Source organism: Pseudorasbora parva, chromosome 20, assembly GCF_024679245.1.
Source record: "Pseudorasbora parva isolate DD20220531a chromosome 20, ASM2467924v1, whole genome shotgun sequence".
Classification (NCBI taxonomy): domain Eukaryota; kingdom Metazoa; phylum Chordata; class Actinopteri; order Cypriniformes; family Gobionidae; genus Pseudorasbora; species Pseudorasbora parva.
The window spans coordinates 22,919,539-22,942,231 of NC_090191.1; the positions used below are offsets into that span (position 1 = coordinate 22,919,539).

The window sequence follows — 22,693 nt, forward strand, 5'->3', positions numbered from 1 at the left end:
TATAATTATTACAATATGTCACATTGTTGCAATTGCCATTTTATGTTGCCTTTAAGGTAAAATACAAACCAAAATTGTGGGTTTGTCCAAATGTGCAAAAGATTCCCACAAGAGAGAGAATGACATTTTTACATAATAGCCCGTGTCGGGATTGCAAGTTAACTACCTTTAACAAAGTGCTTTCTAGTCGATCCCATTGATCCGTCTATGCACCTCTGCACCGCTCCGTCCCAATCACTAGATCTTTTCCCACGCTCATCCGCTCTCTAACACACATCTGCCAAGAAAGACCTGTGTTTTTAGCAATCTTTCAGTCCCATCTGTTCTGGGTTCGTACACATCTGCTTTTCTACTCTGTCTTTTGTTTGTCTTGCCGACCTGACGTGCAGGTGCGTGTGTGATGGTGAATAATTGCCTGCAGCCCTTTTGAATTGAGACCTCATTAATCGAGACCTGCCTCGGCGTCGTCATCACCGGACACAAGTGTCGAACACCATTTTGAACCAGCTGCCAGTATTGTATTTACACGTACGTTTGTAATTCAGTAGCCTCTGCGAAAACAGTTTGATCCCAATCAGTACCGCAGTACAGGTGTCTGACCTTGAGACCAGGGCCAAGATGCCAATTTATAGACCTTCAATTAGCACACAGCACGCTTAATTATGAGCACACTGAACAGGCCAGAGAGCACATGGCTACACACACACACAGAAATATTTGCATGTTTTGCTTTGATGCCGTATTCACTACAAGCACGAATAACCGTGAGATTTGTGGGCACTCTGTGGAGAAATGATTCCGTCTAATAGAGACCTCTCTGTGGATCTCACACATATGCACACACAGAATAAGGTTTATGAAACATTTAGCAGGAGAGAGCCGACAGGAATGGTGGTGCTGTGATCTGTCTGCTGGATTAATCCATGAATGCTTCTTCTCATCTTTCTTTTCAGCTATTTTTTCTTCTTCCTTTCATTCCTTGTTCCCTCCCGGCCTACTGCTGTCCCTTATATATTGCTCACTCTTTACTTCCTCTAGACAACACGAAATCAAAATAGACCTTGTTTGCTTCCTTGGCAAATGTTAAAATGCTTAATTCTTTATGCTTGACTCTTTCCCCGCCAAACACAGAATTTTCCGTTATCTTTGAGAAAACTGGAAAAAAATTCCGGGTTTCTGTGTTTTCACTGTCAGACGCTAGGGGGCGCTATTAAGTGTCTTCTGAATGAGTACTGAATCTCCTGATCAAAACACGTGAGAAAGACACAGAAAAAAACGAACGTATGTAAGCAGATGCATTTGTAAAATAGCGTGATCATCTACATTAAACATCATATAAATCAAAACGATCTAATGTTACTGAATGAAATGTGGACCCAGAACATGGTGACTTCCAACGAAACTATTATTTTCATTAAAACAGAAATAAAGTCAATATATTATTGTTAGGTTTAGTAACTTACAATTTAACTTACAATGAAAAAGTCTCCATCTTAATTTGAATCAGTAACAGACGAAACGAAAAGGACCGCCTTTTGTTAATGTCCTCCAATCAGTGAAATAGTCTTGTTGCCAGACAGAACACCTTGCATGGCCAATCACATCAAAGCAAGATCAGAGTGAGCTATTTTAATTAATTATGATTTTGAGTTCATACTTCTTGAAATCTTAAGTTTATGTATTTTGTAGGTTAATAAGTTATACTAACTTATATTTTTGAGTTTCTGGACAAATCTAATATTTAGTCAAGAATACTTTATTTGTTTAAGTAAAGACAACATTAGGGTTTGCAGTGAAATTTCATCATTCTTAGCATGTAATTGCTTAATTCTATTAAGTTGTATTTAATTTATGTTTTTAAGTTATGCTTACTTATTCACAAAAAAGCAAAAAAGTTCCATTAAATCAAAAATATTAATTAAAATTACTCAAAAGGAAGACCATGTTACACCAACTTGAAATAATTAAGTTAGTAGAACTTTTTCTAAAACTTTGAGTATACACTACTTAATCTATTTAATTGATTTGAACGTTCAGGTTTACAGTGCAAATTATGACTGTGTTTTTGTAATCAGTTTTTAAGCGTAGTTTGATTTAGCACCATTTGGGAGTCAGTTCATGGCAATTCATTAAAAATATCCAACTTAATAGAGCAAATATAGAGTCTTGCTCACTTTTTGCTTAAATTTAAGGGGGGGGGAGTGTATATAAGAGATATAGTGTAAGATATGTTTAGTCTGCTGATGCTGTCTGTTGTCCGCTCTGTTAACGAGATAATGGGATTATAATGGAATATATTTCTATATTTAGCCTCACCAGGTCCATATCACACACACTCCCATGCTTACACATGCACACGCTCCGTCAGCGGCTGTGATCGGCAGTCTGTGTTCAGTGCAGTCTCTGATGTTGAATTCTAATGTGGTTGTCTGAATTCTCCGAGCGAAAGATCAATGTGGCGTTTAGACGAGTGCGCAGTCTTTCTCCTCTCTTCCTTTCAAACGCGCTGGGCCATGGATAAAGAGACACAAACACAACCATCATGCACCTGTACCACACACACACACACACACACTTATCACTATCTCAGATACAGCTACTGGTTCCAGCGCACACAATACTTAAGTGTCAGTCCTTCTAATTTTTGTAATTTCAAAATTCCAAGTAAAATATGACACGTGTTTGAACTAAGTATTGTAGGAAAGAGCCGTGTTTGAATTGTGACTGTAAACTTGATTGGTATGATGCAATTACGTTTAGATCCAATTAAACCTGGTTCATTTCATGCAATGGCTACTTTACATTTATATATAGATTTCAAGTAATTGTTTCTGGTCACATTTTTCTTTTTTTTCTTCAGTAGCTTTTTTTTTTTTGGTGCGTAAGCATCGGTGCTTATAACATCACTAGTGGAGAGATAGGAGATGGTGTGTGTGTGTGCTTGGTTCCCCTCTGACATATTGTCAGCATATGGTGCTTTTCGGCTACGGCCTCTGAAGCCAAATGTTCAGAGTTTTTTCTTTCTCTTTGGGTCATAGCATTGTGTGTGTGTGTGTGTGTGTGTGTGTGTGTGTGTGTGTGTGTGTGTGTGTGTGTGTGTGTGTGTGTGTGTGTGTGTGTGTGTGTGTGTGTGTGTGTGTGTGTGTGTGTGTGTGTGTGTTTGTGTGTATGCGTGTGTGTGTGAGATGCTTTAGTCCTCGCCGGAGTAATTTGGCCAACTCATGCTCACCAGAGCTCAATCCCGTCAAGCTCGCTTACCGCTGTTTATTTTATCACTCGCATGTTTTCTTTTCTTTTCGCCCTGCGTGTGCGTTTATTCCTTCCCTTTTCCTCGCCTGCATCAGTTCTCTTCTCACAGACGAGCGTGAAAACACGGAGGTGGTTCTTGCGAAAAAGGAGAACTTGAGAGATAGACATCTAATCTCGTCTCCGCCATCTGTTCGGATGTTAATGACGGTGTTTTTCCGTCCCATAAACGGTAATGAAAACGAACACCTCCCCTAATGCGCCCTAATGAAACTTCTGCGCGTTTTTACACACCTCCCTAATAAACGGCTTTATGGGAGACGAACTTGTGTTTGTTTGCAGTGCTAGTCGCTTCTGAAAGTTCCTCACAGATGCTGACTGGCAGTTAGCGGCCATCTTTTCGCCATTTTGTTTTTGTTTCTACTCAGCGCTGATGACAGACGAAAGGAATTAAAAGGAAAGAAGAACAATTAGTCCGTGAAAGACTAGCTCACGGCGTTGGCTAATCCCGCCGTGACTCACCGGCCTGATACATCTACGACGCCCGGGGAAATTCGTGCTACTGCTCAGCATGGGTGCAGCTTTGTTCATTTCGTTTATTGACATTTTTTGAATTAGACCAACATGCTTTACTCCATTCCCATTCGGCTTTTAAATGACCGCTCTAGCATCGCGAGCCGTGATGAAGTTAGGCCCAGTCTAATTAAGGCATCTGGAAGGGTCTGAACGTCCTAAGAATGGGAGCACCTGCAGAGAGGAAGACATGACCGAATGGAGGGAGCGTGAGGAAAGACAGCTCATCTGTTCTGCGTTTTGCAGACGATTGAAGGCATGCATTGTGGCTCAGTTCACAAGCAGGAGTAATTTAACTCCATGTGTCACTGGAGCAAATCAATTGTTTTCTATAGTGCTTGGCAATCAGTCGAATTTTCTGCAAAGAATCTTCTCTCTGTTTAGAGAAAAGTAAACGGAAAACTCTGAGGTGAACCACATCTTTTGTACAAGCCACATGGGTCAGTGACACTCATTTTGTTTGTTCAGATATATTAATTTATTCAAAACTAGATTAAAAGTGCAATTCATACATGCTTGAATACACATATTCTTTAGTGTTTATTAAGGTTTAAAAGCAGAATAAACACACTTTCCTAATGGCAAAAGGTTTTATGTTTGTTGTATTTATTTTATTTTATTAATATTATATGAAATAGTAAATCTTTATGTATAAAGATTTATTATAGAAAATAACAGAAACCCTTTTGGAGTTTGGCATAATCCATTGATTATGTTATTACTTTATAGTGAAAAATTTCACTTGAATTGAAACTTTTTTTGTTGAAAATGCTTCAAAAAAATTCCAGCGTGAACACAAATACATTTTTAAGATCCTGGCATGTGCGTTTTAAACTCGATTTTGAAAAAAAAATTGTCCTTTCTTTTATCTCGATCGCTCTTATTTGTCATTGACCCACATACTAAACAGAACAATACATTTTAATTAAAATGCCATTTATTTCAACAAGAAATCTTTTGCGAGTACGTCTATTATGGGGAAGCGTGTAATATTTGTACCTCTGAGGTCGCCAAATTGAAGTATTTTTAACCAAAAGTGACACTTTTCACTTTTCATCTCGTTAGCAGATGTGAGTAAATTTTCATTTTGGATCATGTTTATAGGCTTCAAGAAGTGAAAAAGAGCCCTGTGTTCAAACTTCTAATAATTTCAGAGGTTATATAAGAGATTTACAGACTGTTAAATGAAATGAATGGATAATAGAGAAGAATTGGGAGGGAGACAGGTGAGCAGATGGGTTGTTGTCAGATGAAGGACCTGCCGTCCAGATGCTCACACAAACACACACACTCGCACACACACACACACACACACACACACACACGGGTGAGCCGCAGGCCATGATGTGCTGACCTGTAGAAGTTTGATGGTGGTCCAACTTCTGGTCATTATGATTGCTCCTGATGTTTGATATACTCCACCTTCTGCACCTGCTGTATGCCTGCCAGCTACACACACACACACACACTGCTCGACATGCATGCTGACACCCGAGTCAAACCCCTCTGGTACTGGATGACAGCCCATAACACAGTGTCCTCTTCCTCTGTCTGTGTGTATTTTGAAGAAGAACGAACGGCCCAACTCAGTCATTCGCAGCAGCATCAGTCGCTCGTCCCGTGCTCCACCCGGTTTCCATAGCAACAGGGAGGCAATAAAATAAATAATGGTAGTGTTGGCAGGATTTTGGCAATCCTGTCACACCGTTGCCTCGGATTTCCACTCAAGCCGCTTTCAGCAGCAAAAGTGCGGGGAGTCGCGAGTTTAAGTGCGCAGTTGTGTTGTCATTTGCGGAGCACTTTTCCTCATAAGCACTTCAGTCCATAAACATTTGCAAGGAAACCCGGCTTCTTTGTTTCAGCACTCTGTAAGAGGATGGGAGAAGCCAGTGCACATGCTCATCTAAGATGGATTAGTTTGTGTGATGGGAAGGGTGGAAAACAACAACAAAATGAGAATAAACTAGAGACTAATAATCGGTTTGACTGACATTTTCTGACACTGCTTTTTAACTATATTGGGTTTATCGTTAAATTTAGTAAGTCTTTAAAATTATCTGTCAACAACACCATCACACGTGAACAAGAAATCACACTGGTTGTAAAACAATTACTTTGATTTGACTTTTTTATTATCCAATGCAATATTAGTTAGTGATGGAATAATTATTTAACATTTTGTTCAAAAGCAGACCATTTTAGTCCTTCTCCTCTACTATGTATTTGCGATGCACCTTTCCAATGAACTCTTTACCCGCCATTGACACAAATTTTATTGTTGTTGTTCTATGCTAGGTAGCACATCTTCTGAAAGAGTACATAATCTCCTGATCAAAACACAGGAAAAAAGGAGCAGAAACAAGCGATTTTATATGCATGTGTAAAATAAGACAATCACCAACATTAAACAGCATATAGATCAAAACTGCCTAATGTTACTGAATGAAATGTAGACCCAGGATTAGCTATAGGGGTTTTGACGGACTCCTTCAACTCCATCTATGTTTTAATCATCATAGTCTTTGACAAACACACGTTTTTCAAAGCTTTTATGTTGCTTTTTTATTATGAAACTTACCCACATTTAAGTGTTGATTTAAAAAAAGAATCCATAAAGCTATAATAAACTTTTTTGTGAAAATTACCAAAAACACTGTTAACTTAAAAAAATGCTGGTAGGGAAAGAGTTAAAATCAATTATATATTTTTCCATAAACGTGAATGTGTTCACCTCATTAAAGATGTTAAATATCTAGCAACATGCAGTAATGTTAAATATTTCATTTCTGTAATATGACACATTATAGCCGAAACAAATAATAATAATGTAGAACATTTTATTGGCTTATGATTGTTAGGCTATATGATATTGGTTTATACTGTTTTTATTGCCCATATTGCCTTTCATAATTTCATCAAGATACATTTTAGAAAGTTTTAGAGGAGGAGAAATATGAACACTTTTTTTGTTCTTCAAAACATTACGCATTGATGAATTGCGCAGAGTAAGACAAGGGACATTTATCAAGAAAGTAAATAAGGTCAATTTTGATTTCTTGTCATTTTTATGATTTACCAGCTATGAAAAATTCAATAAAACTGTTCAGAACACAGGTTTTTTTCTTTTTTTTTTTTTTATTCTTTAGCTTGTTCATTTAGAAATAATATATATCAGTAAGTGCCCTAGTGGGGTGGTCATTCTAAATTGAAGTAATGTAGTTTTCATGGAGCGAGTTAAAAATGTTTCTCGATAAATCGAGGCTGTTTTTGTGCTTTTATGGCTTGTGTGTGTGTGTGTGTGTGTTTCTCCTCGTTAGCGCAGAAAGACAGCATCTCTCCAGCTCGCTGCTTCATTAGCAAGTGTGACATTTATCACATCGGCTCCTCGCGTTTCAAGAGTTACCATGGAAACGTCTATAGCGCCCACCTCCCCTTCACACTTTTAACAAGTGGAGTGATTAACAGAACAGTTTTGTACATCTCACACATGCGCTCGCTCGCACGCGCCGACGCCTGTCATTCTTCGCAGTTAAGCTGGCATGTTTTTTCTGGCTGTGTGATTTTGACTGCTCGGAAATATCTCCGCTCAGACCTTGAAAAATGATTCTTTTTTTATGTTGTAGGTTTTCTTTGTTGTCGACTGACTTTGAATGTGATGTATACAGAAAACAGTTTGTCCTATGAGGTGATTTTTTTCTAAATATAGTCGGAGTCTGACGTCTTCCTGACAGTTGATGAGCGTGATGACAGGAAGTATCTTCCTGGAGTCACACTGTCTGTCTGACCTTGATGTGTGAAATTTGTGCGTGTGTGGTTAAGTCTGCTCACCTTGGTCAGGACATATGAAAGGACAAACCCTCATCATTGGCTGTTTCAGAGCCTAGTAAGCTGCCTTTCTAGAAAGCATTTTTGGTCACCATAAGTTTGAATATTGACAAGTTTGAATGCAGTTTGAACATACTGATGAAATACATACATGCAATTTGAAAGCACGTATTTGGCTACAACACCTAATAATGTGTACCGAATAAAATGTGTAGAGATTTAAAGGGATAGTTCACCCCAAAATGAAAATTATCCCGTAATTTACTCACCATTAAGCCATGCTAGGTATATATGACTTCCTTTTTCAGCCAAACACAATCATAGTTATATTTTTAAAAAATGGCTCTTCCATGCGTTATAGATTTTGAAGCCCAAAAAAGCGCATCCATCCATCATAAAAGTAATCCATACGGCTCCAGGGTGTTAATACAGGCCTTTTGAAGCAAGGCAATGCATTTTTGTATGAAGAGAATCCATATTTACAACTTTATAAACTATATGTTCTATATATATATACTTATAAACTATAAGTGTTGTAAACTAAGTATTATAGTGTTTGCCTTTCTGATACTAATAATATAAAAAGAAATGCTATAATACTGTAACATATTGTGTCATTTTACTATTGTAAAATATTGAAGACCATTAGTTATCTAGTAACTGATTTAGACGGAGAATGGGAGTGATGTGTGCTCAGCCATTGCCATTCTCAGAGGTGTCAAAATAAAAGTCTCTTTTCTAACACATCGGCCAAGCAGAAAAACAGCTAAGTACTTATATTTATTATTATTTAATACTAAATATCGCCATGGCGATATATATCGGTCGACCACTACCTACAACGCTTAAAAATATGTACTTAAAATTATTTGAATGTTCAAACAGACTGTGATACCCAATTATTCATACCGCTTACATTTTCATATGGGCCTACGGCACACAAAATATTTCGTTTTAACGTTAAGATGTACCTGTGAACCCCATAAATGCATTCAGTATTTTTGTATGTAACAAGGATGCCCAAAAATACGATTTGAATGTTTATAATTTGACTATGACCGCCAATTATGTACAATTTAATTTGTACATTCTTATGATGCCGAAAGAGGCAGCGCACTAGGTTTTTAGAAAAAGCCATCATGTGCTAAAATAAATTCGCAGAACGAGCTGTCTCAGTCATAAATATTTAATTCTCACACATTTGACACCAAATGGGACATTTAGCATACAGGGTCACTGAACGGATGGTTTCACCATCATAAACGTGACTGACAAGCCCTGAATTATGACACATTGAATTAAAGACAGAGAAATAAAGCAATAAATGAACCATGGAGAAACAGAGATAAATCTTCCCTATTAAGTGTGGATGGATTGAGTATTTTTCAGCGCTTGGAGCAGAACGCCTTGTTTTTATGACCAATGAGATTAATTAGGATCATAAAGCTTAACTGATGAGTGGAATTAAAGCATCACCTGTCGCCAGCGAGAGAGAGATACGACAGCACAGCTGTCAGACAGGCGGTGTAAACTTCCAGGGATGATTGGAAAAATAAGTAAAAATCACTTTTTCGTATTCTTTCTCACTCTCTCCTGCTTACATGCACATACACACACACGCGCACACACTTGTCAGCTGTGCTTTTTTAAACCGAGAAAATTACAGGTTTGTGACTTCCCCCCCAGCTGCCTGTCAACTAATGTGTGTGGAATGGGTGGAAGAGGGATTTTGTATCCAAATTAGTTTCATTTTCACAGTCTACTTGCTTTTCCCCCCCTCTTTCCAGCCCACCTTGACATATTTTTAACACACTGCACCTTTATATGACTGTATTTATTGTATTTCTCTCACTTTAGATGGTTAGGTCTACAGTGACCTACATACTTTAAAGGCCCACTAAAGTGCATTGAAACGCTCAGTATTATTCAAATGTGTTGACAGAATTTACACGGAAACAGGAAAACGGGGCAGGATATATCGAACAGCCCCCTCCTTTTTTAAAATAGCCAGTAGTGTTTTGTTTATATCACAGCATGGCCAGATCAGTTGAGCTTGATAAAGCCGCAGTTTCCTCCTAATCTCTAACCGTTTCACCCCATAATCTCCTCCATTTCGCTTTAAAAGAAAGGATTCTGTGCAGAACTCAAAAACGTCCAATAGGTTTTCTGGTATGCGCCGACTCACGCTCACTCTGTGCTTTCTGTGCACGCTGCGGAGGTTCACATGACACTAACATAAAACCCTGTAACGTAAAACAATGGAAATCATATAAAGCACACACTGTCTGAATCGTTCCCTATCCCCAATATATGGCATTCACCATGTAGAAAATAGTAAATATGTGAACAAGTGACCGATTTCAGCCGCAGCGTCAGCATCTATTTATAAAGTAGGGGCGGGATGGTTTAGATTCTAGAGAGCATTTGATTGGACAGGAAATCTGATGAGAAGCTAAAGTGCAGAGGGATGTCATCAAAATCTGGGATCCTCATTGGCGGAAGTAAGAGACTGTACATTTTGAACGCTTATATCTTCTAAATGTAAGTTTTGTCATTGTTTGGAGCACACTAGCTTTTAGATAACAGAAAGGCTAACACAGTCAGCTGTAACGGGGTTAGTTGATATGGAAAGGAGGGGGTAACTGGCAAATGTTCAAAAGACTTTAAGCCAAAATAATAATTCCAAAAGTGTGTGTTTAATCCTCACGGATGACTGCCGTGCACACACAATAAAACAAACAAAACTACATGAAGTCCAGGCCTGGTCCTCTCTTGTCCTTTACTGTCATCGTTCCTCCTTTTATGCTTCAGAGCTCCTCCGTGAGAGGATTCGAGACCGGTTTGACGTGCAGCTGCCGCTCAACTTTAGTCACACACTGGCCTCGCACCGCTCTCTCACGGCTCTCGCCCGCCCTGCTTGTCACAACTGCATTTAAATGCACAACGGCTGCTAAAAAGGACCACACAAGTCAGCAAAGCATGCAATTCTGTCTCCATGTTATTATTTACACATTCATTGAGGCTGGTATGTTACAGAGCCTGGTCTGTTATTGTCGTGTTCAGGTAGCGCCATTGTTTTCAAGTTTGGTCCGTTTAAGCTGAAACGCACCCACAGAGTCTGCAGTGTTTTCAAGTCTCTTCAAGTCTGCAGTGTTTTCAAGTCACACACATATATATATATATATATATATATATATATATATATATATATATATATATATATATATATATATATATATATATATATATATATATATAGTAAAAATGCATATAGCTAAATTTTACTTAATTAACAAACAAAACCAAATATGAAGGGTTTTTTTGTGTCATTTTGCTTTAATTAGGGTTAATACAGTAGATGGTCAAGCCATACCCCATATCCGTGGAAATTTAAAGAAAATAACTGTAAATATATATACGAATATAAACTATAACACATTTTAAAACGCCATACACGCTCTAGAGTTTAAGCAACCATTTATTGAGAATGCTCAGGCCTAAAATTACCTCAGTCTAACCATTATATGTCTCCAACCATAATTTGCTATATTGCGTTTATGTAACCAACCAGGCCGCCTTTAGATGCACAAATGATTGCTTTGCTGGCTTGCAGTGTTATTGTGCTTGCTTGTAAGTACATGAGTGAGTGAGTGTGTGTGAGCCTGCGGCCTATCAGAGTTCCTTACATCAGCAATCCTTCCACATACACCTTAAGAGCAGCCCAGGCTGATGGAAGGTCTAGTTAAGCCATTAAGGCAGACAATTGACTCAAATTGAGAGGGAAGTGGGTAGAAAGGAAGAGAGAGAGATAGAATGCTATGGCAGTAGTGGATCCACTTGACAACTTAATCTGAGCCTCAGGACTTACATTCAGACAAACAAACACACACACACACACACACACACACACACACACACACACACACACACACACACACACACACACACACACACACACACACACACACGTTGGTCTATGTGGTTTACAGGGACTCTCTATAGGCGTAATGGTTTTTATACTGTACAAACCGTATTTTCTATCCCCTTACACTGCCCCTGCCCCTAAAACTACCCATCACAGGAAACATTCTGCATTTTTACTTTCTCAAAAAAACATCATTTAGTATGTTTTTAAGGCCATTTGAATTATGAGGACATTTGATATGTCCTCATAAACCACATTTATAGAGTAATACCAGTGTAATACCCATGTAGTTATACAAATTTGTGTCCTCATAAACCACATAAACAGGCTCACACACACACACACACACACACACACACACACACACACAAACACACACACAAAACAAAACAAAAACACTCTTATTTTCACCTTGTGCCTGGTTCTTTCCCTTTCTACTTTGTCAGCATAGACGAGTGCAAGAAAGATGGTCCAAATAAAGGACAACGTGTTTAAACTGTCAGTGGCTTCTCCTTCTTAAGGCCTGTTCACACCAAGATAATTATAACGATAAACAGAAAGATATAGTCCTAAAATTGTTCCAAATATGAAAGAACAGCCATACTAAAATTAACGTTAACAGCACAGAGAAATGATATTGTTGAAATCAATTTCACAACGATTTTTTCCATCTGATGAGCGATTGACAATCAATCAAAATCAATCCGACTTGCCATACGTCAAAACTGCAGCGAATATAATAAGCAAAATTATATCATTTGCTGGTATGAAAGCTAATATAGTTTTTGTTATTGTTATAGCTTTATAGTTCCTATGAAGTATGAGGTTTAAAACATTTCTCAAAATTTCAGCAGTATTCGGCAATGTATATTTACTTCTTTCAAGTAATTAAGTATTCTTGTAAGTTTATAATATGCCATTGAAAATACATACGGGTGAGGGGTTCGAATGCTGGTCACCATGTTGCTCCTCCATCTTGAAAGTACATTAGCCAAAGAGGGACATACCCGTAAATTCAAGCTTCGCTTTTCCCGTTTTAACACTCGATGGCACTCATGGACGAGGTCGAACTGGAAGCTATGTTAATCTTGGACTAAATTGACCACCGTAGGAGTTAAAACGAAATCGGAATTGAGAGGAACAGGAATTGTCATATACCTTTACACCGCTAGATGGGGAGAAATATCACAGAGTGTAGCTTTAATCAAAATTATAGTCAAAGCAATAATATTGTGATGTTTGAATATATTTTAAAATGTTTCAGCATCATTACTCCTGTCTTCAGTGTCACATGATGTTACAGAAATCATTCTAACATGATGATTTGATGCTCAAGAAACAAGTGTTATTGTGCTGAAAACTGTTCTGCTACTTAATTTTGCTTTAAACCGTGATTCATTTATTTAAAAAGAGCAGCATTTCTTTGAAAAGATAAACAATTTGTAACATTATTAATGTCTTTATTGTTATTTTTGATCAATTTAATGCATCCTTGCTGAATGAACGTATTCAATTCTGAAGAAAATAAAGTATTTTATTTATTTCAGAGATTTCGCAATGATTTTTTTTTTTTTTTTGTGAGGTTCCGTCTAATAACGCAGGTTCAAGAACAGTCATGAAATGCATTTAATTCATAAAAATAAAATAAAAACTGTTTAAGAACTAGTGCTTGATTCCCAACCCCAGGCCAGTGTGTGTGAGTGTCCTACAGCACGCTGTTACAGGCTTCCTGTGACTTGTGCCTTTGTATTCCTGCAGTCGAGCCTTGTCGAACGAAACAATTACTAATTGTGACACACACAAGCGCACACATACACGCACAACAGCCTGACACTCGCAGTCCCATCCCTCTCTCTCTGAATCAGAGTCGGTTTCTGGCTCTTGGCCTCTGTGCCTGTGACATGCTCGCTTTTTCCGCCATTATTGCTTTTTGATCGGTGGCGAGGGGCACCCTTATCACTTTGGTAACTGCCGGGGGATTTATTGGGGTGGGGGTAGCTGAGCAGCGGTTACCGTGGGGACCCAGGAGGGCGGCTTTCCCGCGGCGCATGCAGAAATGTCCTTTAAGTCGCTCAAAGACTTGGGCGTCTCCGCGGAGAGAATAGGGTCCTTCTGCAAGAGATGGATGAATCGAGTCCAGAGGTCGGTGTCTGTTCTCTCTACCTCCAACCTTTTCTCGTTATCTGTCGCTGCTCTTTAACTCTAGGCCTTGTTCTTTTGAATAGAATGACAAATCACTTCATCGGCTTAAAGAGAAATGAGAGTTTGTGAATGTTTCTTCATGGCTGTTTTCAGTTCTACCCTGTAAATGTGTACTGCATAGGCTATATATATATATATATATATATATATATATATATATATATATATATATATATATATATATATATATATATATTAATAACATCCAAAATAAATGTTCATGTTTACATAATGTATGTGTGTGTATGGTGTATAACTATTATATATATATATATATATATATATATATATATATATATATATATATATATATATATATATATATATATATATATATATATATATATATACACAAGAATATTATAACAGAAATATGTACTGTGTATATACATATATAATTAAAACACATTTTTCTTAAATATATAAATGCATGTATGTGTATTTATATATGCATAATAGCACAGTACACACACATGTATTATGTAAACATTACTACACCTTCATTTTGGATGCTATTTATCGATTGGACAGCACTAATATTTGTATTCAACCGAATTGTTGAATACATATTCATCATATTCTACACTTTTGTTACTTATTTATTTATTGCATTTTTTTTTTACCTTTTTAAAAAAATGTTCTTAACATTGTAAGGACATTTACAGTGTAATGCTCATTTTAAACATGTAAATATTTGTTTTGGCCTCCCTCTTTTAGACTTCTTGTGTTGCGCAAATTGATTTTTTTACGTAACTTTAAATTGATATTTGTTTATTAATGATATTAACAATTATAAAAGTATTTTATTATTAACATTTTATTAATGTGTTATTTATGAAATGCGTCCCTCGTTTATTTATTTATTTATTTATTTGTTTGTTTGTTTGTTTGTTTGTTTATTTGTTTGTATGTTTTGTTCATTTATTGTCATAATTATGGTCATTTCTGATTTGCCTTTTGGAGCTTAGTTATATATACATACATACATACATACATACATACATACATACATACATACATACATACATACATACATACATACATACATACACACTCATACATACCTACACACACACACACACACACACACACACACACACACACACACACACACACACACACACACACACACACACACACACATATATGTTCCCTTTAAGGGTATGCCAGAGAGATCAAATCTGTTCCTCAACAACATGAGCTTTTCATGACACTGACAGACTTGCACAGTTAAATGAGAAAAGAAATCATTTCTTCTTTGTACAGAGAATAGTGCTTAATTCATGTCAAAATGTCCTTGGAGTGATGCACGTTTTGAAGGGAAGAAATCTGAGCAGTAATCTTGAAACAGGCGGAGAAGGCTTCCACACAGAATGCTTAGTGCGATAATTAGTCTCATGAGGAAATTTTTACACTTCTTCACTGAGGATAGAAGTATTTATTTATTTGATTTTCATTTATTTTCATATCAGTTGAAGGGCAACAGGCAGGTTGTCCTTCGATCAGCAAATCCAATCTGAAATAAAATCCGGTAGACACTCAATGATTTTTGTAGTTTGTTCAGGCTGGCTCACTCATTTTGTTATTTGTAAGAGGGGAAAAACGGAAATGTGAGTGCGAGTGTATGTGTGTGTGTGGGGGGGTGAAGGGTCGATAATGTTCTCTTTGAGTGCTTTCATCTGGAACTGAAACAAGCGCACAAAATTCCTCATGAACTCGTTGAACCAGCATCATGGGCGTCTAGGGGTCACACGGATCTGTTTCGCACCCTGACTCAGCTGAGCCATTTTTATCATGTCACGAGTTTGTTCAATTCTGGTAAAGTCAGTCGCTCAAAATGGCAAAATTCTGTGCTCAGTTCATGTTGAAGAGCTATGAACAGCATTTGTGACATGCTGTTAAAATAATTTAGACTCGTCTCTCAGTTTGTGTAAACAAACCAAAATTGTGTTTAGTAATTCACTTACAATGGAAGTCTATGGGGCGAGTGTACTGGATGAAATAAATGTTTGTCATTAAAAGTTATACTTTATAGGCAAATTCGGTTGAGTTGACAAATTGTGTATAATGTTGCACAGACATGTTTACTAAGCAATTTTAGCACAATAATCTCATAGTAACAGAAGTAATATGCACGTCTTTAGATGATGCTTGCAAAACACTTTATATATTTATAATTTGTGATGCTTGCCCAATAGGCCCCTATTATAAATGTGCTTTAAACCTTTTTTTTTTTAATCAAAAAAGGGGAACAAGTTAATGTTATGTTTTATGGTAATAGAGCTTATTAAACCTGGAACAGAGTCAGATGTGTACCTGCTCAGGACTGTAAACACAACATCAACACACACACACACACACACGATGAGGCACACATGCTGAGTGTAATAACACTGTTGTGATTTTAATCAGCATTTGTGTCTCAGTGTCTTCCTGCTTTAATGAGGAGCAGTTGTCGATCTGTCCGGCCCAAATTTGATCTCGCTGTGAGCTTGGAGACCAACCTCTCTCGCTCTCTCTCTCATCGTCCTTTAGATCTTCCAGTGTTTTCATACCATGGTATACACTCCATAATGCTTGATTTCTCTCTCTCTCTCTCTCTCTCTCTCTCTCTCTCTCTCTCTCTCTCTCTCTCTCTCTCTCTCTCTCTCTCTCTCTCTCTCTCTCTCTCTCTCTCTCTCTCTCTCTCTCTCTCTCTCTCTCTCTCTCTCTCTCTCTCTCTCTCTCTCTCTCTCTACAGTAACGGTACAGCTGGGAAGATGAACGGCGCCCTGGAACACTCGGACCAGCCTGATCCAGACGCCATTAAGATGTTTGTGGGTCAGATCCCCCGCTCCTGGTCCGAGAAAGAGTTAAAGGAGCTTTTTGAGCCGTATGGAGCTGTCTACCAGATCAACATACTGCGAGATCGTAGTCAGAACCCACCACAGAGCAAAGGTAATGTGCGTTACCTGTCTTTAATGCATCACACACGCCATCGCAGCACAAGGGTGTCACGCTGCATCATGTAAACCTGCTCACATGTGTAATGTGTTAGCGTCAGCCTCTGACTCTGACAAAACTGCTGTTTTGCTTCTTTGTTTCCTGTCTGTCTGGATGCCTAAAATCATCCAGCCATATATTGCCCAGTCTCTCAAAAAAACTAATTTAGGAACCTTTAATATAGCATAACTTTGCAAAATGCAAAGGTCAAAGAAAAAAAAGGAAAACATTTAAACAGCCATGTGTGCAATTAATGCTCCATTGTATTGTGAATGTATTTGTTAATAGCGATGCAGCAATTGTAATTTAGTGTGACCTGCCCATATCGCTTTTTCCGATTTTCATTCTACGAACTGTAATTGACAGCATATACAAACTAAAATGGACTTTTCTTCACTGAAAATTTTTATTTTCATATAAGTCAGTAATAAATTAAGAACAAATAAACAAATTGCAAACAACATCACAAATAAATGCAATAGAATAAAGAGATATATGAAATAAACACGGCTTTGAGGTCTAACTGTCTGTTAGTATTCATGTAAGAAATAAAACAGAAATTAAAGTAAACATATAAAATAACACTGGATAGTCTCCAGTCTTCATTGTAAAAATGTAATACAGATTAATGCTTATAATTAAAGTTACAAAAAGTCAAGAGCAGAAGTGATTTTGTTTGCATTTTGTTCTTTGATTAACATGAAAGATTGCAGCAGGAATATTAGGCAGCTGTCACTTTAAGAGTGTATGCAGGGATCCAATATAGTTACACGACATGCATTTTCTCTTAACTATTTGCTTTCCAATTCCAGTTCCAAATTAGCCCATGATTTACTCACCCTCAAGTCATCCTAGGTGTATCTGACATTCTTCTTACAGACGAAAACAACCAGTTATATTAATAAGTCCTGGCGAATCTAAGCTTTATAATGCCAGGGATTGTTGCTCAGTTTTTAAAGTCCATAAAAATGCATCTGTCCGTCATACTACGTGCTCCACACAGCTCTGGGAGGTTAATAAAGGCCTTCTGAAGCAAATCATTGCATTTGTGTAAGAAAAATATACATAATTAAAAACAAATTAATTAAAGTTCTGGCCGATCGCATTCCGTGGAAGTGTTGAAAGTGCCTTCTCAAAGTTCAAGATGCGTACGCGACGTCTGACGAGCGTAAATGGTAGTGTAAGCCTTTGAACTGCAGAGGCACTTGCAACACTTTTTCCATTAACTGAAAACGCAAGGTGATCTGCCGAAATTTTACTATATAAAGTTTTAAATATGGATATTTTTATTAACCTTTATTAACCTCCCGGATCCATGAGGAGCAGTTATTTGACGGACAGATGCATTTTTATGAACTTCAAAAACACAGCAACAATCCCTGCCATTATAAAGCTTGGAAGAACCAGGACTTTTATTTTTATTAGGACTAATATAACTTTTATTCGTCTGAAAGAAGAATGTCATATTTACCTAGGATGACTTGAGGGTGAGTAAATCATGGGCTAATTTTCCTTTTTGGGTGAACTATCCCTTTAACTTTAACTTTAGCTTTATTCATCATAAACAGTTTGTAAAATGCATACAAACGAAATATAATCAACAACATTAAAACACAATTATGCCCAATGCTAGTTAGCTTCTACTGTGATTGTATAATATGCACGGCCTCAACTCAGAAAGTCTGAGAAGAGTTGCCCACTCATTATTATGACATTGTTGTGGCCGCTCCTCATAAATATCATCATTTAGAGTGCTGTAATGTTCCAAATCAGTCTCTTATGAGGTTCACGTTTGGTTCCATTGGTGCCTATGTAGGCGGTAGACAGCGAAGTAGCTCGCTTGGTTTCAGAATAGCGCTAAAGCGTAGGCGTTAACCTCGGTTCTGTGGAGTTGTTAACACTCAGACAGGAAGATGGCATGTACACGTTCACAATGCCGCCCATCCTCTCACTCTTATGGAGGATGAGTCAGGGCCGAGTGGGAGAGCATTACTCAAGTCCTGTACTCTCGCGCACACACACAGGCATCGCGACGGGTATCTCCGCCAGAGCCGAGGTGTGTGATTGGCTTTCAGACGGGGTGATGAGTGCTCCTGTAGTTCAGTTAGCAGCAGTTAGAGTGCCTCTCTCGGGTCCAGCTTCATCAAGGCCTCTGACACAGCCGTTGGGCCGTAATGGCTGCCGCTAGCCTTCAGCTCTACTCGAACCCATTTTCATTTAGGGAAAGGTCGCTTGTGCGTGGCTCCGGCTGTTAAATTAGACTGTATTGAAAGATTTCTCCACCAACAAAGTCGCAAGGTGAACGTTAACTTCCCGCTTGTCTCTTCGGCACAGTCTTTCCCTGAGGCGTCCACCAATTAGAATTGAATTTCTATTAAAAGTATTTGGTTTTCCTTTTTCTCCCCCACAAGGCTAGTTTTTACACCTTTTGAAATGACCAGTTAATGGTCGGATTATATATATATATTTTTAAAGTGCCAGTTAAAAGGACTCAATTTGAAGTGTCCTAAAACAGCATATACACACGTTACATAACCTGAGATCTTACTCAAGTTCGCACACACTTAACTTGAGTTTCCTGGACTTTCCACTGACGCTACCAACTAGTTTACCTACATGACACATTAGTTTTTCTTTAAAAGTTTTAGGGTGTGTTCACACTTGTAGTCCGGTTCATGTGGTTTGTTAGGTCCGGACCAAAAAAAACGGAAGAACATGTAGCCCTCGTCCGCATTACCGCCGCTCACAGTGACATTTTAACAGCGAACCTAAAGTAGGGGTGACAAAAGTACTGACTGCGATACCAAGTCGGTACTGAAATTTAAAAAATGTGACGCTTTGAGTGCTGCTGAGTGGAATCGTAAGCACCTCTGATTGGCCAATGTGCTCACACGCTCATCAAATATGTTTGTGATCGGCTGCAATGATCAGCGCCTCAAAAACATGTTGTAAATAAGCTATAAATCAATGACACTATTTACAGAGTGCTTACACAGATACACACGGGAGCGTTTGAAGGCAGGTGTCTATCAGCCTTCCGGTCCGCTGCCTGCTTGTGCTTTCAAATGCTCGTGCTCTCGATTTTAAAACACTTCCAAACGTTCCTGTGCGTTGATCATTGTAGCCAATCACAGACACATCCGATGAGCGTGTGAACACAATGACCAGTCAGAGGGGTTTACGATTCAGCTCAACAGCGCTCAAAGCTTCACATTTTTTAAATGTCAGTGTCGACTTGGTATCACGGTCCATACTTTTGACAACACTAACCTAAAGATAAATAGGCATAGGGATACGTTCACAACCCGATTGGTTGGCTTTTATTGTGCATATTTTGTAGGGGTGTAACAATTCGTTTTAACAACGATTCGATTCGTATCACGATTTGAGGTTGTCGATACGATTCAAGGACGATATTGGTTCATTTAGAACGATGCGATCCGAAACGATTCAGTTTCCAAGATTCATGTTGTTTCTTTTAAGGGAATCTGATATCAATTAATTATGGATATAAACAAACACGTAAACAATTAATGGCAAATGTGTTCACATTTTATTTGAATAAAGTGCAACCAACAGTTTAGGTTGAATTAACAGGAAGTTAACCTTTTCTGCTCTCATTTTGAATAAAAGTACAGTAAGTGCAACCAGCATACTACTACTGATACTTCAGCTTGTTTTTCAAAATAAAAATATTACAATATTAATATCAAAAATAAAGTGCAACTAACATCTCTTCAGGTTTAATTAGGTTTACCTGCTACTTTTGCTGTTGTTTTTCAACATAAAAATAATAATAATATAATATAAATATAAAAATAAAGTGCAACCAACATTTCTTTAGGTTGAATGAGCAGTGGCTGAACCTGCTACTACTACAAACAGCGAGCGACTTATTTCGAAAATCTCTGTCTTTTCTAAAGCCAAAGTTTTTCCACACACTAAACCGCAATGGTGGCTTGATCATTTCTCGCTTGTTGGCTTCTCCCGTCATCCGCCATGCTATGTTTTTTTTTGTTTGCACTGCAGCTGGCGCATGGCTGACGTCACATATAGGCAGACTGAGTAACGTTTAACGCCTTTATTATTAAAAGTGCTAAGAAAAAACATCCATATAAAGTCTGACGTGCTTAAATGAAATGCGTTATTTCCTATTATCGAAACAATCGATTGATTACCTTTTAAAACTATATTAGATTGAAATATGTCATCCGGAAGGCCAACTTGCCGAGCACAGATCGATGTAGTTGGATCATAGGAATGTAAATCGATACATCAGTGTAGTAGATGAATCGTTACACCCCTACTGTTTCGAGACGGAACTTACCGAACATCCAAAACAATGCTATAGTCCTGGGCTAAATGTGCTCGTTGTTTGTGCGTAGCTACTTATGAATGTATTTTGACCAGCTTATAAAATATATAAAGCTGTCAAAACAGCGGCAGGAAACCCTCCATCAGACTAACAAACAAAGATATACGATTTGGATGCCTCTACCTAACTGTGATGGGAAAACTTGCTACTATGAAGCGAAAATACAAGTATGCTTGAGCATTTTGTCCTTTTTAGGGTCACATCTTGCGACATTATGTACTGTTTTAGTTTTTTTTTTAACATGTTTTGGTCCGTTTTGCGTTCATATTTTATTTAAACCAGAGTTTGCTTGGAAGCGGAGACTTATCTTTTCAATCTTAAACATATATGTTTAAGATTGTCAGGAAAAATAAAGCAGTTGGATTAACCTTGCTTTTGTCCGCCATGTGTTGCGTCAGTGTTGCACCACAGCAGTGTAGACAACTGGATTAAATTGGAAGCAATCTATTTTTGTATCTGGACTTGTAGCTTTGTTAGCTTCACACAGTGAGGACAATATTCCACGGTCTTTGCCGCTGACGTTAGTCCTTTCTGGTTTTAGGATTCTTTCAACCAAGATCCGCAAACTTCCCAAAAATAAGTGTGAGGGTGTGTTCACACTTGGCATGTTTGGCTCGATTAAAACGAACCTTCTTCGGTGGAAATGTGCAGATTAGGCAACAGCGCCCAGTGGAAAAGCAGTCACACTCGCAAACACATCTCGGCAAGAGTGCGTAACTCTCTGTCTCAGCAGTGCAATCTACGTTCACACACATGCTGTGCCAATTCATAGTGGGACGTCGCGTCCTGCGCCCTGTGTGTGTCCCTGCCTGGCCGCCATAGCCTGAGCATCAGCAGGGAGGTGCTTCCGAACAGACGGCCTCACCAATCGCCTGCCCTGCTTGTGTGTGTGTGCGTGTGTGTGTGTCTGTGACACCAGAACGAAGGCGTAGAATATAAATGCACCCAGAGGTGAAGAGCAGGAATTGTTTATCAGAGCCGGGCTACAATTTAGAACGGTCCTCACACACGCGCACACACATAGAAACAGACTGTCCCTTGTTGATTGAGTGATGCGAGAGCGGTCCAGGGCTAAATGGCCCTGAGCAGCTGGGGTTCTTTAGTAAAGATGTATTCCTGTCTGCCTTTGAAGTCCGTCACACACACACATACGCACGCCTACATGCTCACAAGATGAATGGATGCGTTTGTGTGAGCATCCTTTTCAGTCCCTGGACACGTAGCACAGCCGCAGAATGATACAAGAGCGTGTGTGTGTGTGTCCTCTAAGGCCAAATGCAGATGTGCTATGCTAATGTATTAAAATGTATTCTAACAGATACGTGTGTTCATGGTATTAAGTCCATAACTTTAGGGCATTGGACAGTCTGTCTCGTATAACACATCAAAAACGGAGTCTGGGAATAATTGGCATTCGAGCCGTTTTCATTTACAGTCAACACGAAAATGATATTCGCAACCTGTTATACTTTCATAATGTGACACATTTGCGAGTGAATGGAGATTCATCGATATGATGATTATTATGGAATCCGCCCGTCAGCGAGTCTCAGGTCGGTCACGGA

The 22,693-nt window shown here is 38.3% G+C and overlaps 1 protein-coding gene across 28 annotated transcripts in view; it reads left to right on the forward strand.

Moving 5' to 3' along the window:
- Positions 1 to 22,693, forward strand: part of celf2 (cugbp, Elav-like family member 2) — a 185,533-nt gene that overhangs the window by 106,208 nt on the left and 56,632 nt on the right. For 27 of the 28 annotated variants that reach the window (XM_067427595.1, XM_067427587.1, XM_067427590.1 and 24 more), the window contains one exon: positions 16,512 to 16,708. In XM_067427595.1, coding sequence (XP_067283696.1) covers positions 16,512 to 16,708 — 197 coding nt within the window. Of the gene's footprint in view, positions 1 to 13,579; positions 13,712 to 16,511; positions 16,709 to 22,693 lie in introns of those variants that run through there. The other variant, XM_067427596.1, reaches the window with a different exon arrangement.